At 41.3% G+C, this 22982-nt stretch overlaps 1 protein-coding gene across 1 annotated transcript in view; it reads left to right on the forward strand.

Moving 5' to 3' along the window:
• The window catches only part of NOX3 (NADPH oxidase 3), a 58858-nt gene that overhangs the window by 26735 nt on the left and 9141 nt on the right, over positions 1 to 22982 (forward strand). Inside the window, exons 10-12 of the mRNA XM_032338641.1 lie at positions 3575 to 3734; positions 14826 to 14972; positions 19279 to 19403. Coding sequence (XP_032194532.1) covers positions 3575 to 3734; positions 14826 to 14972; positions 19279 to 19403 — 432 coding nt within the window. The remainder of the gene's footprint in view (positions 1 to 3574; positions 3735 to 14825; positions 14973 to 19278; positions 19404 to 22982) is intronic.

The raw sequence follows: 22982 nt of genomic DNA on the forward strand, positions 1-22982 counted from the left end.
TTCCTTCCTGACTCATTTGAGACAATGACCCTCAATGGACTCTCAGTAATCGCTTTGTCTTGAGCCCTACTTCATTCTTCTGCAGAGTACTTATCACCATCTGACATACTAAATAAATATCTGCTCATTTATCTGTTTACCATATATCTTCCCACATTAGAATAGAAGTTCCATAAGAAAAGGGACATTATCCATGTGTTTCACTTTGTTGTCTTGTCTTTAGTGCCTAGAATAGGCCCTAACTCTTAGCTGGTGCTCAATAAATATTTATGGGATGAATAAAACTGAGTTGTTGGAAACAGTGCTTGAGTTGTTGGAAACAGAACTTGTTAAATTCATTTGACCTCTGCTTCTATACATGTGTAGGCATATGTATTAACAGTAGAACCGAAAGAAACCCTACAATTTCTTCAATTCTTCAATATATGAAGAATCAGAATGTTATTGGACTTCTTGAATGATTTTATCTCTTAGAGTTGATTCAATTTTGAATTGAATCAAACATATGGGAGAGAGCACTATAATTTTTCACTGTTTTAAACCCAGAAGGGATTTAAACCAGCCCCAGGAAAAAGGGGCACATGGGCGGCTCAGTCAGTGAAGCGTCTGACTCTTGGTTTCAGTTCAGGGCATGATCTCAGGTTTGTGGGTTCAAGCCCTGTGTGGGCCTCTGCACTCAGCAGGGAATCAGCTCGAGAGTTCTCTCTCTCCTTTTCCCTCTGCCTCTCCCTGCTCTCCAATAAATAAATAAATCTATAAAAAAAATTTTAAACAACAACAACAAAAAATACAAGATTTTGTCTTCTGAGGTAAAATGGAGGAATTTCTCAGAAATGATGCTAGAGTTTTCAGTGGTTTAAACTGCTGCCTAGACCAAGGACACCAACATCCAACAGCCTGGGGACAAAGCCCAGTTTTGGGTGTGATCTTAGAGGGTGTATATAACTGATCACCTTGGTTTCCTTATCTGTAAAATAAAGATGATAATCGTATCTAACACTTTGTTTAGGATTAAATGTGACAGTCCTTATAAAGCCCTTCACATATTGCATAGTTTAAAAAAAAAAAAGCTTGGTTATTATTATAAGCAAACTAAGAAAGATCACCTACTGCAGAGAGGTCAATGACAGTGATGATTGACAGGGAGAACGTGTAGATGAGCAAAGGCAGTGGGTTCAGAGAGTCAGGGTTGGAGGTCAATGAGGTGGGTGGGTGTGCGCCTGACTTGAAGCGAGTAACTGCGCCGTGAGGATGCTGGAAAGTCTACTCATTTCCTAAGCTGCATCATTAAGCTCTGTGTGCAAATCAAAGAGGAAGTTGCTGAGTGTTATAAGCAAGAATTTGTGCAAAGGAAACCAATTCAGGATTGCGAGAGGTCTTGAGAAATGGAGACATTTTTGTCCAAAAAAACAAAAAACAAAAACAAAAACCGATGGGGTGTCATGATAGCCACAATCAACCATTTAAAGGCCTGAGACAGGAAAGGGAAGAGACCTAGTATGTGTTTCTCAGGAAGGTGAATGGTGTGAGTCGTCAGAAAACGGATTTCGGTGAGACATGAGAAAAACCATCTCCTGCTTTGAACTCCCTCTGCACAGAACACGGTGCCCCGCAATTTAACATCAGAATGGGATCAGCTCTAGGGGTTGTGGAAAGGATTATTATATTAGCAGGGAAGTTGGACTAAATATTTTCTCCTGCCTTTTTCAGCTTAGATTCTCAATTCTAATTATGTGAAAATGTGTTTATTATGTATTTCTGTGGATTATATGACACAATTCTTCTTTGGGTTTCATTATTATCTTTTCAAATCAATGTCAAATAAATCCCAAATACAACTAATTATAAAAACAATTAACAGTAAGACATTTTAATCCTTGGACAGTTCCGTTTTTTCTCTCTCGATTCCCCTTATCTAATTATTTATAAACTAATCTACGGTGGGCTGAGATACTAACCCTTTCTAGTTAATGACCTTTTATTTTTATTCTTCCATTTCCATATATCAATATGTAATAAAGCCTTATTAATTAAGATTAACTTGAGGAGAGTTAATTTGAATTATTAGGAGGTCTGGCATATGGAATATTTAAAAATAAAACCCAATTGAACTTTCATGAACACATAGTAAGCCCAAATGGGCCAACCTCGGGTGCCTTCAACAGACACCCCTTAGGGAATGGTTATGAATAACTTAGAAGCCTTTTAATTAGCATATCTTTGTTCATATGTAAATGTGTGCTTTTGGAATAGTTGAGGTTATTTAATACATTCTGCTGACTGAAATATTTTAAACATTCCCTTTACAATTTATTCAACGAATTGTTATTGAACAGCTCCATGCCAGAGAGCATGCACAGCCCTGGGATGTTGAGGGGAGCAAAGACAGACCTGGCTCCTCCCTCCAGAGAACTTGTGGTCCAGTGATCAAGACAGATGCAAATCAAATCATGCACACATGCCCAAAAAACTGTAAAATTATGAATGCGATGAGGACTCCAGAGGATAGGCACATGAGGCTATAAATTATATAAGAGGGGATTTAGCCTAGTGTAAGGGGCCCAGGACGCTTCCCCAGGGAAATGATGATTCAGATAAGACCTAATGAAAGGATAACTGTTAACCAAGTCAGGAGAGCGGGGAGAAATTAGGACAGAGTATTTTCTGGTTACTTAGGTCTTTCCATGCAAAGGCCCTGGGGCAGAAGGCTGGTACTGTGTATTTTAGGAAATGAAAGAAAAGCCAGCGTGGAGAGCCGGTGTTGAGAAAAGGAGTAGAATCCAGGGGCTGGTCTATTCTGGACCACATTCAAGATAATCGTATTCACTCAATAAATATGCTTCACCCTTACAAAGAAAAATTTGCTAAGCAAAGACAAAACATCAGTGCCATTCTAGGCAAAAACCCAGATTTTGAGTTCGCATCATCTGAAATAACAAGTTTTAGAAATTCCATATAACTGACAAGTTATCTCAAAATCACATTTATTCCCAATGATTGGCTTCTAGACTAAAATTATATGGATGAATTTTAAAAAAAAAAAGAATAAAAAAAATAAAATTATATGAATATACTAAGAGGTGGAAATGACTAAAAACAGGAGAAGCACAGTAGCAACAGGATAGATAAGCCTTTAAGGCACTTTCTGCTTCTGCTTTATTCCTCTGATAGCAGCTGCAGAAAAGAAAAAAGAAAAGGAAAAGAAAGAGCCAAAGCCAAGGCCTCTTCCACCAGGCTTCATGATGCTTGGAGCCAAAACAAGGGTCTGAGAATTGTGAGAGCTTGCCACGTGGGAGAGGCATAAGCCCAAGCCAGAGAAGCAGGCTTTGTCCTTCCGTGAATGGCACCTGGACTGTACCGTGTGGTCATCCCCCATCTCTATCCATAGAGATAGGCCCCCATTTCCCCCTGCTAAGTCCGTGCTCCCCAAACAGGGCACCCTCAAGGACAGAGCCAACCCCCTGCGCACCGTTGCGAACACACCCTATAAAAGGCATCGGTTGAGGATGGCTTTGTTTTCCAGAGCAGAGCGTTCTGAGTGTCACAGGACCGTGATTGCAGGTTGTGATTGCAGGCTGGCGGTGGACGGGCCGTTCGGAACCCCACTGACGGATGTATTCCACTACCCAGTGAGCGTGTGCATCGCCGCGGGAATAGGGGTCACTCCCTTCGCCTCTCTTCTGAAATCTATATGGTACAAATGTGAGTCACAAACCCAGATGAAGCTGAGCAAGGTATGGAAAAAATCATCAGTTCACACTCACATGGATTAAAAGGTTCACTATCCTTCTATCTATCATCTGCCAATTCCTGGGGAGGATTTTAATTAACTATGAGGGATAAACTCAAGGATCCTTAACTATACTTATGTTCTTAAAAATCTCCATTCGGTATTACATTTATGAGAAGGGTTGTGTCTAATCTTGTTAAAGATGACAAGACATAAATTTTATTGCTTCATTGCCATTACGAGACACGTCAGTAAAATACGGACGGGCTGCAAATGGCTTTGTGACCAGGCTACTCTTAGTGATATTAACAGGCAGCCTTTTCCTTAGTCTCTTTAGTCTGAGACTATGACTCCAAGTGTGCAATTCAGCGTCTTCCTCTCATGGCCTCAGGGTCTTAACAGGAAGCAGAAATGCCTTAGTTGAGATTCATTGGCCGCTTGCTTGGTGTTGCCAAGCTCCCAATCTTTTTTCTCAGTTCTTGAATGTTCTCTGACAAGACATCTCCACAGTTGCCTGCCTTCCTTTGTCCTACCCATAGACAGTCCATACTTTAACCTTCTGAGGAGCCGCAGGAGAAAGGGAGCCATGTTAACACTGAGTGGTGTCCATTCAGGAGGACTCTGGTTGCCAGGCAAGCCTGGTTCTGGGCCTGATTCTGCCACTTCTCTGGTTCACACTTTGGTTCTAGTTTCCTCCTCTAGCAAAAGAGTTTGCTTGATTATATTTGTGTGTCTCTCTAACATGAGTTAGATGTGAACATTACTCATGTGCTATGGTCCTCTAAAGAGAATTCTGTGGTCAAAAGAAGCTACTACAATCCCATTCTAGAAGATTCACATCATCTATTAGCCTATTAAATAAGTTCTGTAGGAAAGAATCTCCTTCAGTTTTGTTTCAGCATCCCTCCCAAGCTTAGTTAGCCAGAGAAAATTTCTCCACCCAGAAATTATTAAGAAATAGCATTCTTTGAAACACTGGGGGCAATACCAGATCTCTAAAGTTGGGGCTCTTCCAACTAAGAAATAAGAGAAAAATCAGCTATCATTTCATGAGTTTCCAACTGACAGGTGCTTGACATACATTTTCTCGTTTGATTGTTATAACTCCCAACAACCTTATATAGTAGACAATAGCAAGCCTGCTTTTCACACACACAAAAAAAGCCCCTGAAACTTAACAAACCAAAGTGACTGCCCTAAAAATACATGGGTAATAAAAGGCAGAATGAGAATTCAAACTTAGATCCATCTGGCTCTTTCCATGATATAACAAACATATGGTAGATATGACTGCCACCATTGTATTGTAGGCAGACTGAGGGATCCCTGGCCAGAGGATCCGTCTCAGCCTGATTCTACCCTCTCTAGAAGCATCATCTTGAGCAACTCAGGTCACCTCTCTGAGCTGCACAATAGAGAAAGAAGAGTCCATCTTAACAGGGAGTTTTAATACCAGAGAGGACAAATCAATAATATGATGTGTAAATAATGTAATGTAAATGTGTATAAAATGATATAAAAGTTCATTAGAGCTGCTAAAGATGTAGATAGATCACTAGTACTCCTGCTACTAATAGCTTAGATTCATCAAGCCTTGACTACCTAGCAGGCAGGATGTGAGGCATTTTATACACACTATCTCACATCATCTTTTTAAGGAACTCACCATTTTTATTCCCATTTACAGATGAGAAACCTAAATCTGATCACAAAGCTCATAGGAATGGTAGCATCGTAGTATCAAATTATCGTAATTGTTCTTTGGGATAAGTAACATCCTCAGTTTATTACTGAGGAACTCAAAACACAGCTGGCCAATAAATCGTAGGACAAGAGTTCAAATCCACTCCTCGAATGTTGACTCATCCTACTTCCTCTATACCACGATAAGTTCAACAAAGTGTCTTAGTCTGTTTGGGCTGCTTTAGCACAATACCATAGACTTGGGTCCCTTATAAACAGCAGAAACAGGATTTCTCACAGTTGCAATGCTGGGAAGTCCAAGATCAATGGACTGGCTGACTTGGTGTCTGATGAGAGCCTGCTTCCTGATTGACAAGTGACAGTCTCCCGGCTCTAACTTCCCAGAGCAGAAAGAGGTGAGGTAGCTCTTAGTAGTTTTGGTTTGGAGGGTGGGATTTGTTTTGTTTTGTTTTGTTTTTGTTTTTGGTCATCAAGAGTCAAATTTGTTGACTCACTGTTGGCAACTCAGTGAAGAAAAAGTAGATACATGGGTTTAGAAGTCTGGAGTCTTTTTTACAAGGGCACTAATCCCATTCATGAGGGTTCCTCCTGTATGAACAAATCACCTCCCACATATCCCACTTCCGAGTAGTATTGTGTCAGGGATTGAATTTCAAAATACGAATTTTGGGGGACACAGACATTCAGTCTATGGTCCAATACCGGCACAACAGCTACTCTTCTGTTTATTCAGATCCCCCCTCCCGGCAATGCTTTGTTACAGTTTATGATGATTTCTCAATCCCCTAAGCATTTTCTTTCCTCTCACTGTCTGCCACGTAAAACCTATCTGCAGAGGCAGTTTCTTGCTTCATGGTTGTCCCAACACTAAAGGTCACGTTACATTTCACACCTGATGGATTGTTGTCTCACTTTCATTCACTTATTCCCTCCGTGAATATCTACTGAGCACCTACTATGTTCCAGACCTTTTGATACTGACATGATAAGCCTTTCACTCTCCTCACACCAGATTGATACCACCTCAACTTTCTCTCAATAACTGTTATCAGTGTGCCTTGATGTCAGGTTCACAAAGGAACCCATTTCCCCTCATAGATTCTGGGCCCCTTGCATATGGCTTCTTTGCGTATCTTTATAATGAGATACACACACACACACACACTCATAAATAGGCACACGTTGCAATTTTTGAATAAATCAATGAGTGAATAAATGTCCACATGCCAAAATGAACAAATGGCTTCCATGTAATTTTTTATAAAATGCTAGATTACTAAGTTTAATTCATCTTTTACTTAACCAAAAAGACTATTTGTTCAGTAATTTTATAATTCAAAGAATATGTTCCAATTATTTTACTACAAATAGGAAAAATTCTTGTAAGAACCCGTGAAATTGTAAAGCCCATATAGGAACCCACAAGATCTGATATCACCTCCTCCTTCACTGTTTCATTGTTACTTCTGGGCTCTGTTCATGAGGTTTCTCAGGCTGTTTCAAGTGGGAGGGTTAAGCAGTTACCACCAAACTATAAAACTGTGACATAGATCTCTATCGCCCCCCAAAAAACCCAAAGAACTGGAAATTTAAAAACCAATGTTTTTATAACTTGCAGAAATTGGGGACAATATTGAGTCAATATTCCACTGAAAATAAAGGTCAGAATAATGCTATATGGAAGAAAGGAAGCTAAAAGCTTAGAATCACAAAATAATTTGAGGGGTCTTAACCTTCCAGCTTTGCATATGACCCTGAATGTCAGCGTCTGTACTTAGACTGCAAAGTGATTTGTCCAAAGTCATCTAGTTGGTTAGCTACTGAGTCACAGGGAGCATGTGTTTCTAATTTCCACTTTCCAGCCTTTTTATGCAAAAAGTGAGATTTCATGCTATTGAGAGTTTATGCTGAAAATTTCGGTTAAGACCACCTGGTTAGAGTCTGCGTGTGGGAGAAAAAGTTTAAGAAGTTTTTCTGTTTTAAAGGCACATTGTCTTTATTTGACTACAGCTATCATTAGGCTTATGTAACTAATATTTGTCAGGACCGCCTACATGTATTTGAGATGTAAATACTCTTTCCATGAAACTGTCAGCATCTATATAATTTTTAAAGTCCAGGAGAGCAGAGCAATACATATTCATCCAACAAGTCCTCACAATTATGGATCTGGGCTATAGTTTTCAGATTGTTCTCTTCTGTAACAGACAAGGGGGGAAATGCGGCATAGGGGTTCAGAGCTGGAAATTTAAGCCCGAAGGGTTAACTGCAACCAGGTGGGATTTTCTTCCTCCATGCAAGACCAGTTCGCATAAAGGAATACATTTTTTACATACAAACCTGATGTTGCAAGTGCACAATTAAAAAAAAAAGACAAAACTGCAAAGATTTCTTGGTTGCTACCATTGCGAATTACATCTCCTTACCCTTCTCCTCTGCCATGTTATTCTAGAACACTTCTAAGTAAAATGCAGGAGAATAGCCAATAGGATGCTTGCTGCTTCTCTAGGATCATGTGTAGCACTTTCTATTTGAATCTGGTGTTTAAAATTTCTTCCTAACTATCTTTTATTTTTAAAGATGGCGGGGAGGAGGGGGAGAAGTGCTTAGGAGGAAATTTCCCAAGAGGACAAAGTAAAAATAAGTAGAATGATGGCTTATGGGGGGGGGGGAGCTGTAATATGTGAAAGGGGTATTTTCAACACAAGTACACAAGCCAAACTTCGCTTACTTGGAGGCAGAGGAGCACCCGTCGCTCACTCCTGAAGGATGAGGGAAAGGGGTGTGAGTGGTTGAGGAGTCTCTATGATGCAATTCAAAGGACACTGATCGCTGGGGGTGCAAATGCCCCATAGCAATGAACAACCTCCAACACCTGTCTAACGGGATGATTAATTCCACATCACACTCAATTTGTGAAAAGAGCTCTTGAAAAAAAATTAGGACAGTTTGCTTGTGCAAACTGTCAAAATGATGAATGAAATAAGTGTGTGCAAATGGGGAGGAGGGAATGGCAGGCATAAATATACTGGCTTATACATTTTAGATCCCCAAATATCACAGCCGTGTAGACAGGCTGGAGAGAACAGCCAACTAGAAGATTTGGTTCCTTTTCCTAACTGCATATGTAATCTTCAGACTATAATAAGATAGATTATAGAAAAACCAAGATAATCTCATTTCTCCATAAATTGTCTTCCTTCATCACCCCAATAATACATAACCATGATAATGGGTATTTATAGTGTGTCCCATGCAAGATGGCCTTGGGTCCTTAACCTAATATAATAAACAGATAATTCAAATAAAAAGACAGCTCAGGCCAGTGGGAACAAGGCAAAGAGGCCAAGAAAGGCAAAAATCCATACTCTACTTAAATATATTAATAAAACAAAAGAGGGCCTGCTCTCTTTTCTAATGAATGAAAAATGCACTTAATTTAATCTGTTTAGTTTGAGAAATTATTTGTTTTCCCTTTCCCTCACACTGGAGCTCTGGCTACTCCTGGAATTGATCATCTCTGCTAACCACTGACAGTGTTGTAATAAATTGAACTGGAGAACACGAGGCCACATATGCCCCTCCAGAAGACACCTGTGCACCCCCATCTTTCACTAGACACCCTCAAAAGAATTCAGGCCTCACTATTGCCCTGTGGGGAGGTGACCAATATTAATAGTTTTAATACTTTGGTTTATTAACCACACAAGCCATGCAAGACCATAATGCCCTTGTAAAAGACTCAAATAAAAAATAAAATAGTCAAAGGTCTCCCTTCCTTAGCCTTCCTCCCCAAACGAACCACCACCACCACTTTGCTCTCCATTAAACAATGGAAGATGTCTCATTCCATTCTTTCTCCATGCTTTTGCGCCCATACGCATATACAGGGTGTTGTTCTATTTTTACCTGGAAATGTGGGTCGGGAAAGAGAGAGAGAAACATGCACTTTGATTTGTTTTCATTGCCCTTTATAATATGGCTTAGAGCCCCTTCGGTGTCGATTCCTACTGACTGACTCCATTTTATTTGGTATCTTCAGAGTATTCCAAAGTATGGCTATCCCCCCTCTCGATGTAATGATTTTATTATTAATGAACATTTTGGTTGCCCATGAAGTTTTGCTAACTATAATTAGAACAAACTGAGGCACCAACAAGGTCAGTCCTCCCTCATTGGGCCAAGCAGTAATATAGCCGTGAAATAATTCACTATACAAGTCTTCTAAAGAAGACATCTTAGAGACTAAAAATGACTGACAAAGACTGGTCTCAGTCTTACAATGGTTAACCAGAAAAATTATTTTATAATTATATTTCCTTAAAATGGGACAGGGAAGCCACATTAAAGAAGTTTCTCAATAAGAAGGAATAGTGGCTTCAAAATTTATTTGCCCTTTTATCCATCCAGGAAGACCTTCGCAACAACAACAACAAAATAAAAACCAGGATGATAATAGCTACCATTTATTGAGGATAATAAGCATTCATTTATGTTTTCTAATCAGTCACAGTCTTTATCTTTTTGGAGAGAAAAATTCTTTTTTTTTTTTTTTTTTTTTGGAAAATGGTCAAGATTCTTTCAGGGGAAGTCTCCATTACCCTACTTCTTTCTGTCAGTTCTGTGTTGTTTTGTACAGCATGGATATCTTAGCATACAGCATATAGTTCAGGATGCTATAACAGAAATACTATAGACTGGGTGGTTTACACAACAAATGTTTATTTTTCACAGTTCTTGAGGCTGGAGGTCTGAGATCAGGGAGCCAGCATGGTTGGGTTTTGATGAGGCCTCTCTTTCTGGCTTGCAGATGGCCACCTTCTCGCTGTGTCCTTCCTCATGTGACAGAGACAGAAAGAGCTCTGGTCTCTTTTTATTCTCAGAAGGACACTAATCCCATCATTGGAGGCCCTGTTCTCATGACCTCATCTAAATCTAACCACCTCTCAAAGGCCCACCTCCCAATGCCATTACATTGGGTTTCAACATATAAATTTGGAGATGATACAAATACTCAGTTCATAACAGTGGGGAACAGAAGGCGCTGACCAGAAGAAGGCAAGGTCATAGTGCAACTCCATTGGCCTTCTCCTGGGTGGAGGCATTGGTCAAGGTCAGGGTTAACCTTGGCACCCCATAAACTGCATCTTGTATAGCACACACATAGCGTGGAGTATGCTTTGCTAGTGAAGGGGTTCCTCAGGTGGGAACACATCCTTATCGATGTTAAGGTTCCCAGACTGGTGCTGGAGATAAAGTTGGGCTTTACCTCTTCTCAGTGATGACCGCCTCTATAATTCACAAGTGCCCAGTGGGAACACAGACCCCCAAGTAAGTCAAAGATTCTCTAACGTAAACGTGTGTATTCGTTCTGTAAGCTCCTCCAAACGACAGTGAGGAGAGCAGCATTCAAAACTAACAGCTCTGAGCACTGAATGCCTGTGTCGAACCTTGTGCCAAATGCTCCCATGAACCATACTTTTCATTCTCACTCACAGGTTGCTTGCTCTGGAGGGTTGTTTTCTTCGTTTGTTTATATATGCAGTGATCTAGGTTCAAGTTAAAAGAAAAAAAGTCCCCCAGTTACCCAGCTTGTAGATGGTGAAGGTGGGAGTCTAAGACAGGGCTCACAATGTTTAATTACTCTGCCACACAGCGTCAGAAAACTGTGTCCTCATGTACAGTTTCCTTCTTTGGAGAGATTCTAGGCCATAAATAAATAGATATATAAATAAATAATTTTTTACCCCCATTCCATTCTCAGGAAATGGATTTGGGATCAAAGAAACACACGTTGTACTGTGTTTGGGGATGACTATCCAGGCCATGAGACAGGGAACATCTGTGGATTCTGCTAGTAAAATAGATGAGTAGCTTTTCTTACTTCATTTTCTGAAATTATTTCTCAAAAAGTAGCACAGGCTCATTTCCTTCTGTCCTCAGATCTCCTTGACCTTGTCCGTGGGCAAGTCTGCAGAATTCTTAGAGCTGTAAGGAACATGGGGAGGAGGAGGCTGTCAGAGAACAGAGCACTGTGTGTGGCTCACACCCAGGCCCTCCGAAGTGGAGGTGGCTGAGTTTAGGACGGGTGGTCCACACCAGGAAACATGTGACCCGAAGGCCTGAAACAGGCCACACGTACACGGTGCTCCCTAAACCATTGTCCACTCCTGGAGTCATCTCCTGAAACATCTGGGACTCCATTAGATCTACAAAAACATGTGGGATGAGTCCTGTTAGAAGCAGTAACTTTGTTCCAATGAAAGTTCAGAACTTTCATCTCTTGAAGGAAGATGGCTTTCTGTTAAACCAAACTTGTTCAAGTAACCTTAAGTTATTTAGGGCCTCTGATATCAGCTACAGAATTCTGGAAGCCAAGCTTTAGATAGGTAACTGATTTGGGGTTTTTTATTTTTGGACACCAAGGAGGGACGAGTGTTGGGCAGATCACAGAGGTGTAGCCTGTTGTCTGGGATATTTGTTCTACCGGCTACCAGGTCTTTCCTACTGGACGAAATGCGGAAGTGGAACTGCCCTGTCCCTTCACAGTGAGTGTCCCTCACCGTTAGGATGAAAGAGAGTCAAAGTAAATAGGCTCTTTCTCTGTTCAAAGCCTCTTTTCTTCTTTTTCTGCCTGAAGCACTTCTGAGCCTATTCAGTGTTCCTTCATTGCCTCTTGCACCAAAGCTGCCCAGTGTCACCTCTAAGTCAATTACAGAGGGAAAAACACACAAAGCCATTACAAGGAAGTAAAAAGTATAAAAGGCTTGGCAAGCCCTAAGAAGGCTGACACACTGCTAAGCCACAAGAAAGCAAGGACAGGCATGATTTCTATTTGAAAGGAGCAGGGTCAATGTGAGCAGGAAGCTAAGATGTGGGCATTTTTCAAGGAAGGATGATTGAGACTAGATCTGAAATTGACAAGTTTTCTAAAAAGTAAGTGGGGTATTGTTCCTATATGAATGTATCTGAAGCACATCTCTTAAGGAGTGGAAATAAAAGAAAATAGATCAATGATGTTTGTTCTCATCCAAATGCCACCATCAATGTTTCTAGGTAAAACAACTACCGAGAACAGGAAGGAAGGGGAGGTGCATCGGTAAGAATGGTATTAAATTCAGTCAATAGATTTTCTGTGTCCACCGGGAGCACAGCAAGTCAAAGGGAGGGCTCAGGTTTTCAAAGAATAATTTAGATTAGGCATGATGCAAAGTGAAAAGCAAGAAGAGAGCGGTGCTAATCACCAACACTGGTTATCAAGGCAGCCTTCTGGCCTCCAGTCTCCCAGGGACTCTTCCTCCTGATCCTTCCTCAGACCCTGTCGCTCCCCTGCTCAACACCACGAAGTGCTTTCCCAGCTCACTTAGAGTAGAAGTCAAGATGGCCCCAAACGCCATGTCCATACCTCCCAGCCTTCCCATCAGACCTCATCTCTTACTGCCCTCCCCTCCTTCACAACTTCAGCCACACTGGCCCCCTGAGTCTTCCCCAGAGATCCCACTCCTTCTGTAAGTCTCCTGCCCTAACCATGATTCCTCTGCTTCCTTCTGTCTTTGCTTAAATGTTTCCATCCCTTGACCACTTGACTCAGGATTACAGCCCCTTCCAACCTGCTCTGTGTTTCTCCACAGTACTGATGTCCTCTATGTTTTACTTATTACCATCTTCCTTCTCCCTCCACATGCAGTCTCTAGGAGATCAGCAGATTTTTGTCTCTTCTGTTTGCTCTTGAAGTTCCGGAGAGGAGAACAGTCTTGACATAGAGTAAGCACTATGCTTACTCATAGAGTAAGTGTTTGCTGAGTCAGTGAGTGGGTGAACACAATCACTGTACTTGTGGGGGCCCATGGGGCCTTCAGTGGAAGCAATCATTAGCTCAGATGTATGACTTCAAAGAGAAAGACACTCCTTTTGGGGGTTAACACACTTGGACATTACATTTGAGCTGGGAGTAGTATTGAAAGTGCCTTCTGAGTCATAGCTGTTCAACAAATATTGGGCTTTAATTCCTTTTTTTCCAAATTTTTATTTAAATTCTAGTTAGTTTACATATGGTATAATATTGATTTCAGGAATAGAATTTAGTGATTCATCACTTAATACAACACCAAGTGCTCAACACAACAAGGGCCCTCCTTAATGCCCTTCACCCATTTAGCACATCCACCACTCCCCCACTTCCAGGAACTCTGTTTGTTCTCTGGAGTTAAGAGTCCCTTGTGGTTTGCTTCCCTCTATTTTTCCCCCTTCCCCTATGTTTATCTGTTTTCTTAAGAGAAAAGGTCTTATCCTCACTTGCTTTTGCTCTTAATGACTATTAGTATTATAAACTCCTGTACAAACCTGGAGAAAATAGGCAAGATGTTTACCTTGAAACATATTCTGTGAATTTTTTCTCCTCATGAACTTGATCTTTAATTAAATCTCAAATATAACTTTCATCATGATTGTGAGCTTGCAGGCTGGCCGGTGGAGAGGGGAGGCAGGAGTATTCACCGTCTATTGGAGGAGATATTTCCCATTGGAGGTCAAGGCCAGCCCTGTGGTAAATCTTGTTAAGCAATAGAGAAGTCTCTTTGTGGAAGGGGTGCAGGAAAGAGTAGTAAGCAGAAAGGAATAGGAGTGTGAGAAAAATCAGGAGAATTAACAGATCTTTCTCCTGTGGTTTCTTCTAGATACAATTACCTAAAACTCAAAGCACAAAAACTAAGCCTTTATTTCAGCAAACCCAGACTACTTCTTGTCACATGCCGTTTGCTAAACACAGAAAGTTAAAAAAAAAAAATGTTCTTAGACATAATTTCATTATAGTAGTTGACACACAACCATAACTAACACCCGCCAGACTTATTGGACACTGACATGTCTGGTGGAGGGAAACTTCTGGCCTGTGTGTCTTGGTTCAGCAATTGCCATAATCTCCACCCTTCGAAAGTCAAAAGCCGTGATGGTGAAGTGGATTAGTGCACAAGCCTTTCGGGTCTCTGGAGAAGAGAGTTCAAATCCCAAGCTTAGGTCATGAGTAAAGATGAAGGGGGTTGGTCTAATGGTTTATCCCCCTTGGGGAGCTGTGAAAGGCACAGCTAGTTATGATTATTAACCTCGTTCAAAAGAAGCACAGCCAGGAATGTGGTGAATTGATCCTCATCCAGTGAAACTGGCAACAACCCACAGACTCCTGACTCTGAATTCACTCTGGACTTTTTCAAACACAATGTGAAATTTTTCAAAAGAAATCACAGTGTGACTGTTCCCTGGCAGAGAGAAGCATGTCATTTTGCAGAAGTGCCCATTTGAGCTCAAATAATTTAATGGAGATAAAGTAGTCTGTGATTATCAGCACATTATGAAAAGAGGGACAAATCCGTTCTCTTGTCTTCTCTCTTGACAGGTGTATTTCTACTGGATTTGCCGGGATCCAAAGGCTTTTGAGTGGTTTGCTGATCTCTTACTCTCGCTGGAAACATTTATGAGTGAGCAAGGGAAAGCTCATTTTCTGAGTTATCATATATTTCTTACTGGCTGGGATGAAAATCAGGTATTGATAAAACTCTTAGAATAATCAGTATTACATAAGTCATCTAATAATGGAGCAAAAAGCAGAGGAACAGTGTCAATAATGAGCTATATAGTTATCTGGTGGCATGAAAGAATTATTTGCATGTTCTTAAAAAGAAAAGAAGAGTAAAATAAACCAGGTTAGAAAGAGCTATTCAAATCATAGCAATAAAAAGAAAATTGACAGTTAACATGTTGAGGAATAGGAAAGAAGATTGGGAAAGAAGTGGTTAATGGAAGGAAGACAATCCTAAGCATGGAAATCCGAGAACAATTAGGTCACTTAAAGTTGCATTTGTCATTTTGGTGACATCAAGTGAATATTCCCAAGCAGATGTATTGTTTTGTTTGGCTCCTGATTGGTTCTAATTCTATGCTTTGAGCTATTCAGAGCTAGCAGAAAAAAACACCCAAGTGTTTACATTCGACATTTTGTGTTAAGAAGTATATGAGCATCTACAGAAAACAATCATTATGAATACATGATTTATCTAGAGACTTCTTTCTCTTAAGACATTCTTGAAAGTGTGTGCACATATGTTCATTCACCCAAGATCAAGAGGATCGTCTGTTGTGGCACATGTTCTGCACCATATTGTATCAGTGAAATAGTAAGGTTGCGTTTACCAAAAATAATCTATATCAAAACATTGCACTAGGGTAGAATTTCAGGGTTGACAATATTGAATGATAACGACTAAGATTTAAATCTTATTTAACTCCTTGGGGCGCCTGGGTAGCTCAGTGGGTTAAAGTCTCTGCCTTCGGCTCAGGTCATGATCCCAGAGTCCTGAGATCGAGCCCTGCATCAGGCTCCCTGCTGAGCAGAGATTCCTCCTCTCTATCTATCCTGCCTCTCTATCTCTGCCTGCCTCTCTGCCTACTTGTGATCTCTGTCTGTCAAATAAATACATAAAATCTTTTTTTTAAATAAATAAATCAATCTTATTTAACTCCTCAAATATGGAAGCTAACAATGAAGTGATCACTAGATTTATGAAATGTACATTGATCCTCTTGATATTTACTTTAAGGAAAGTATAGTCTGAGTCAAGATTTGCATTAATCACCAAATTCACAAATGAAAGTGTTCCTGAGTATGGTTACTCCTGCTCTCTCCCTGCCTCTCAGAAACACACACACACACACACACACACACACACACACACAGGCCTACAGGACATAGTTGAAATTTGACTCTGTACCTTTGGGTAAGACTTAGCTTAAAATTCAGTAGCTAAATGAATTTTTAGGGTCTTATTTGCCATTGGTCTTAAATATGTATTCCTTTGGGATAATTTCCTTTGGGAAGTACAGTTTCCTTCAGAAGGAGGCTTAAAACATCTTAATGAATAAAATAGTGTTAAGTATGTTTTCCAAACAAACATTTCCCTTATTCAAACAGGATTTTTGACTAATGATCCATTGGATGAAGTACAAATACAGCCTTTGTTTGTTTTGTTTGTTTGTTTGTTTGCTTTCAAGTACTGTACTTGCTCTTCCTTGTGCCCATCTCTGAATTCCCAGTCATTTGGGAGTTTTGAGACCTGAGGCCTTGTTTGATTTCATGACAATACAACTCTGCCCCATCGTATCTCTGCCCCTTCTCAAAGTATGCTTTATGGTAGACTTCTTTAACAATAGAAATAAATTAAAATAGACGTGTATTTAAATTTTTGTCGTGACACGTTGAAACTCTTTAGATGCTCAAATTCCAGGAAAAAATAATTGGTGCGTTCTGTCAGTGAGGAATCAAAAGGCTGTTTTAGAAATAGCCAATTGTTAAACTGAATTCAATAATCGCAACGTGGCAGAGTGACAAGAACAGAAGGGACAGATGGAAAAGGTATTATGAAGGGCAAATCAACAGGGTTTGGAGATTAATTGAACACTGGGCTGAGAAATACGGAACGAATAGAATTCCAAATGTTTGACTATCACTGATGGGTAGTTTGACAGTACCACTAACATAAGTAGAAAAGAGCCCTTTTTTTTCTATTAAATAGTGCCCGAACTTCTCCTCAAGGACTTTAAGGCCCTTCCTGACTGACCGTAACCCACTCGTTCTGTTGTGTTTCCTCATACCCCTCTTGTTCAAGAGCTACCAGACAAGCCTTGTGTTTGTATCTCTCTCTGTCTTCCCTCTCTGTTCCCTCTCCCTGACAGCCACTTCACACCCTCTGTCCTCCCCACTGTCTAGACATGGAATGGTTCTTCAAAGACCTGGCCATCCCCAATTCTCTTAGTCAAAAGTACTTGGGGCTTCTGTGGGGTAATTTGTCTCGTCCTCCAAGAGCACTTTCTTTCCATATCTAGTAAAGAAGGATTCTGGTCTGACTTATGTCATTGACATTGTGCACGTAGGCTTGATGACCAGTTCCTCAGCAAGCAGAGGCCTTCTCTCTTTCTTTTTGTACTGCTCACCCGTAGTACCCTGCCTGCATTTAGGAATTGCTCCATAGTTGTATGTGGAAGGAAGTTGAATCACACTTTACTTGAAGTTTCATTTGAGCTATGATGATCAATTTGAAGAAACAGAAAAAATATATATATGTAAAAATATGCTTGGGGAGTTCAAAATATGTTGCCAGGATTCTACTTGGGCAGGAAGATGAGGGCAGGGGGAGAAAGTTGGTAGTCATCTTTGTAGATGATGCTCATTGGAACCATGAAAATGGGGAGTTATAGCCCAAAAGGGACTGGAGACTGGGAAAGCAGCTGCGTTGTGAGACAGGAGAAGATCATAGGAAAACAAATCTGACCTTTTGTCCTGGAATGAAGAGTCAGAGAAAGAAGTAGAAGAAACAGGATTTTATAATGCATAAAAAATTAAGGAGAAGCAATGTTCAGCCATGTGATTGGCGGAGAAACCAAGGAGAATAGGCCTGCGCTGGTCATTAGGTTTTGGCACTAAGTCAAAAGTAAATTGGCTGCCTCTGCCTTCTTCTTTGCCCACAGCTGAAACCAGCAGACTGTATGGCCCCAGCCAATCCTACTGTTAAGCAAGAGGTGCTGTGGGGCTGCAAGAGGGCTGCTCTAATCTGGAGACTGACACAAGTCTGACCTTGACTTCCAGTTCTGATAACAGCTTCTACCACTTTTCAAGGTTCAATCCTCAACTACCACCTGACTTCCTATTCCCGAGCTCTTGTCTCCTACTTCATGCTTCCTTCTCTGTCTTGATAAACCTGCCCAAGAAGAGGATCCTGCCATCCTCTTACTGTTGCTCCCTCTCCTGGAGTCCCCTACTCCCAAACTCCATTCCAAAAGGATCCCTGTCACCTGGGATCAGGCCTGCCTACTGGCAACTTCCTGCAGCCCAGGCTTCTGCAACTCCACCACTGTCCACCATCACTGACTGGTCTGTTGTGGGTCTCACCTGGGGTAACGGTTGGCCCAGCAGGGTTATTAGCCAAATTGCTCAGGAGCAGGAAGAGTCAGAGGACATGAGCAAATGGAGCACCAAAAAGTGTGAAACGCATGAACACAAGAGCTGTGGGGTGTCAAGGAGGTGTGCACAGAAGACACAAATCCCAGGAGGTAAGAAGGAAAGTAGCTACCAGGATTCAGCAACTTGAAATATCATCAGTAGGCAGTGCTATGCCCTAGGCTGTCCTTTATTGACCACTACTTACCTGATGCCTGTGCACTCTTATTTAATTTGAAGGCAAATGGTTGGTCATGGAGCTTCAACCCTGCCCCTCTCTGTGCTTGGCCACAAGAGTCTGTCTGTCAGACTCTGCCTCCTCCCAGCACTAGAACCTGGACAGTACACTTCAGATTGTTTCAACCCACTGGGCAGAACGGATTATAAGATCCAGCTGCTTCCTGAATGGTTCCTATCATTCTAATCTGGCAGTGCCCTTCTCAAATCCCTAAGGTTTAATACTAAGTGAATGGGGACAGAGGCAGAGATTAATTTCTGAGACATTTGGCAGAAGAAAAGGTAGTAGCTTAATGCTTCCTTTCCCTTAACCATACTTACGGTACTATGCTCATCAGGAATCAAGAAAATTCCTCCCAGGTTCACGTTATTGTACCTTACCCAGGTGTACATCAAACCCTTTGTTTCAGTAGTGCCCAAGGTGGAATACAAAGATAAATGAGATGGGATGTCTATCCCAAAATGCAAAATCAGTGATTTCGGATACTAAGGATAACCATCTCTAGCCACATGAGAGATTTTTTTGAGTATTCAAGCTACAAATGAACATAATTATTTGATCTTTTATGGAGAAGGAGTTTCCTGGTGTTTTTTTCTAAATATGTCACCATTTTTATTTTAGGCTGTTCACATTGCTTTACACTGGGATGAAAGTACCGATGTGATCACGGGATTAAAGCAGAAAACGTTCTACGGAAGACCTAACTGGAACAACGAGTTCCGACAGATGGCCTATGCTCACCCCGGGTAAGGCGCTCTCTTCCCTCTGCCTGTGAGAGCCTCCCTGGAGGTTGGTGCTGAGGTGGAAAAGTCTAGGGCATGAGCTCCTCAGTTTGTAGTAGGGGGCACCTTGTTCAGGGAGAAAATAACCTTAGAAAGGGTGGTCATGGAGTTTTCCAGAAACCACAGACCTCTGCTTAACTGGATTTCAACATCTGACAATTAGCAGTTGTGCTGAAATGTTTCACACTTAAATTCAATCGAAGATGGTATCTCCTTTTTTTTTTTAAGATGGTATTTCTTTTTTTTTTTTTTTAAGATTTTTTATTTTTTTATTTGACAGAGAGAGATCACAAGTAGGCAGAGAGGCAGGCAGAGAGAGAGGAGGAAGCAGGCTCCCTGCTGAGCAGAGAGCCCGATGCGGGACTCGATCCCAGGAACCTGAGATCATGACCTGAGCCGAAGGCATCGGCTTAACCCACTGAGCCACCCAGGTGCCCAAGATGGTATTTCTTAAACTACCTAGGTCTTGAAGAAATGTTCAGTGAATACAGTTGATCGCAACTTACCCAAGTGGAGAATTCACTTATGCCCAACTGTAAATGGTATCTAGCATGTTCAGCAAAGCACAAGAAAAGTGCTCTAAGACCAAGCAGAGACTTAATGTGGCAGTTAAAGACCCAGGATCTGGAGCCTAAGTGCTTGGGTGTAAATCCTGGTTCCACCATAACTACCTGCTTGCTTTGGACAGGTTATGTACCCTGCCACTGACTTAGTCTTGATCTCTGTAAGCTGCACTTTAAATAACAGTGCGCCCCTCCCAGGCTTCTGTGAGGACTAACTGTTGTGAAAACATGGAAAGTGCTTAAAACAGTGCTTTGAATTCGTAAAGATTAGCTGCTGTTGTTATCATTATTATTACTATTATTATATCACTTGTTATTATATCATTATCATGATATAATAAACTTTGATGTAGAGGAGGAAGAGCATTTGTTCTGGGACCACAAGACAGGAGTGAAGGCTGTGCTTTCTAAACCTAGAAGTTACTGGCTATGTGACCCTAGGCAAGGTAGCTTGTTTGAGATTTGGGGCCCTATTATAAAACATGAATGATACCTTGTGGCCACAGTGTTGTTTTCATAATTCAAAAAATACATAACTTGGTCAAGTGCAAAGCACTAATGCCAATAATTATCACTCTTATTCTATGTCCCCTAACTCTGTCTCTGTTTTGAATCCCCATCACTTATGGCTCTTAAAAGTTGGTAGGTCCTAATATTGTCCTTATTTAAAGAATAGTTTCCATATTTGAGGAAAGGCCAAGGAAATGAGGAAGTATGCCACATAGATAACTGGAAAGAGCAGAAGAACAGCATGTGCCAAGATCCTGAGACAGCAGACACTGTTCCTTGCATGATCCAGGAGGCCAGTGAGGTTGGAACAGATTGGGTAAGAGGAAGAGTGGCAGAAGGCATATAGGATAGATAACTTAGGGGACAGTTACAGACCATTCTAAGGCTTTGGATTTTATTCTGAGAGAGGAAGCCACTCAAACTCAAAGGTTTAAGCATAAAAGTGACATTATCTGTCTTATATTTAATGAGATTACCTCTGGCTGTAGTGAGAGAATAAATTATAAGTGCCCTAGGACAGAAGTGGAGAGGCCCAGAAGAGGTGAACAGTGTTCTGGCTTGGATTAGGAGCAGCGCAGGTGCTGAGAGGCAACTGGATGCCAGTGTTTTGTGAAGGCAGAGCTGACATGGCTTGTTGATGGATTAGATGGGAGTCTGGCACGACCCAAGCTAGAATGGACTTACGCTTGTTAATTTGGAGATGACTAAGAGGAGCAGGCACAGGATATCAAGAATTCAGTTTTTTGACGTGTTTATTGCGATGCCTATTATACATTCAAGCAGAGGTGTCAAGCAAGCAGGTAAATATGAGTCAGGAGTCAGAGGAGTTCAGGCTGGAGATGTACACCTGGGAGATGTTAGATGTGAACTGTATTAGAACGAGGAAACTGGACGAGATAGACAAAGAAGCCAATTCGGATGGACAGAAGTTCAAAGTCCACCATATCTGGAGGAAAGGACAACATACTCTCTGTTTTCAGGTCACAGAGTTTAATATAAATTACTTGGAGCTATCAGATTAATCATGTCATTTAAATCTTTTCTTCTGACATTTCTTTTCTCTTCTGTCCACCTTATCAGTATTGAACCACTACAAGCAAATTAAAATCTACTAGGGTCTTTCTAATTCCCTGTTCCCATCACTCCCAGAAGTTCTGGTGCTGCTGCTTTGTGGACTCTCATCAGGGTCCTTGCACCCTGAAACCTTCCATCATTCCCTTGCATGCTTTTTGCCCTATGGGATACTCTTCTGGTGAATATTAATCATCTTTTGGTCAGTTTGGCTGCCCTTTTCCTCCATTTTTCTAGTACTGTTTTTGTGCTAGAACTATTCCACTTTCTTTTTTATTCCTCGTCACTAAATTTTTGAGACCTCCTTAGACCAGCTGTTTGAAGGAGGTATGGTGAGGAAGGGCATGTGGAAGGAGTGGACAAGTCCAAGCTTTATAACCTGTGCAGTTCCAGTTCTGTGAGACCCCCAGCCAACCCTGTATGCCCTGTGCTGTGGCCGCCTGCCTGAGAACCCCCAGACCTAAACCGAGAGCACCCACTGCAGAGGTTCTGGATTCCTGAGCACACCGTGCCTGCATCAGCTCAGGAATGAATCCGTTGGAAGCAGTGGAAACCTTCTCTTGACCTTGAATTGTCCTGAGAGTAAAGAATTTCCAACGAGAGAGGCCAAGTAAAGCATAACCTTTAACCCAACTGTGCCGTTACTTCCATCCCCAGGCTCAGCTCAGGCTCACATGACCTATGAGAGACGAACCAGCCCATGCCAAGTGGCGTTGGGACTCTCCAAGCACCATTTCTGAAACCTGCTGACACCACTTTGTTTCTTGCCTCGTTTCTTGCTGATTCTTGGCCTAGAATCCAGTTCCAGTGTCCCATCTTCTCTCTAAATGTGGTGCTTTGAACCCATCCAACTACCAGAGCCTCAAAATCTGGTTCCCTTGTGCTGCCTGTTCAACATCCAGTCCTGACTCCTAGACACCTAGCCTTCTCTGAACCCTGAAGTCACCAATCTTCATCTCCTACCCATGGGGTACTTATCCAGGGGCAAAGGCTGCATCATTTTATTGGTGAGTTCCTTAAAAAGATGGTGGCTGGAGAACTAACAAAATATTACAAGCTCATATGCTACAACCACGACTAGGGTTTTCTTTGTTGATATTTTTTCTTTTGGGGAAAAAAAGAAAAACTACTCATCTGATTAATGTTTTCACACTTAGTTTTCAGTTATAGCGTGAATGTTCCCACTTGCAGGCTTTTGACAGGGACACATACATCTTTACTTTGAGTTCTTATAGGTAAGACCATTTTTTGTTAAGAATTGCACCTTATTGACGAATCACATTATGTTTGTTTATTTCTGTTACACGTGAAGTTTGTGGTCCATTGGGGAAGGCCTTTTAAACCAAACCATTTAATGATCCTTTCCTCGGAAAGCTGTGAGCTAGAAACAGCACCAGGA

Source organism: Mustela erminea, chromosome 4 (genome assembly GCF_009829155.1).
Source record: "Mustela erminea isolate mMusErm1 chromosome 4, mMusErm1.Pri, whole genome shotgun sequence".
Lineage (NCBI taxonomy): Eukaryota > Metazoa > Chordata > Mammalia > Carnivora > Mustelidae > Mustela > Mustela erminea.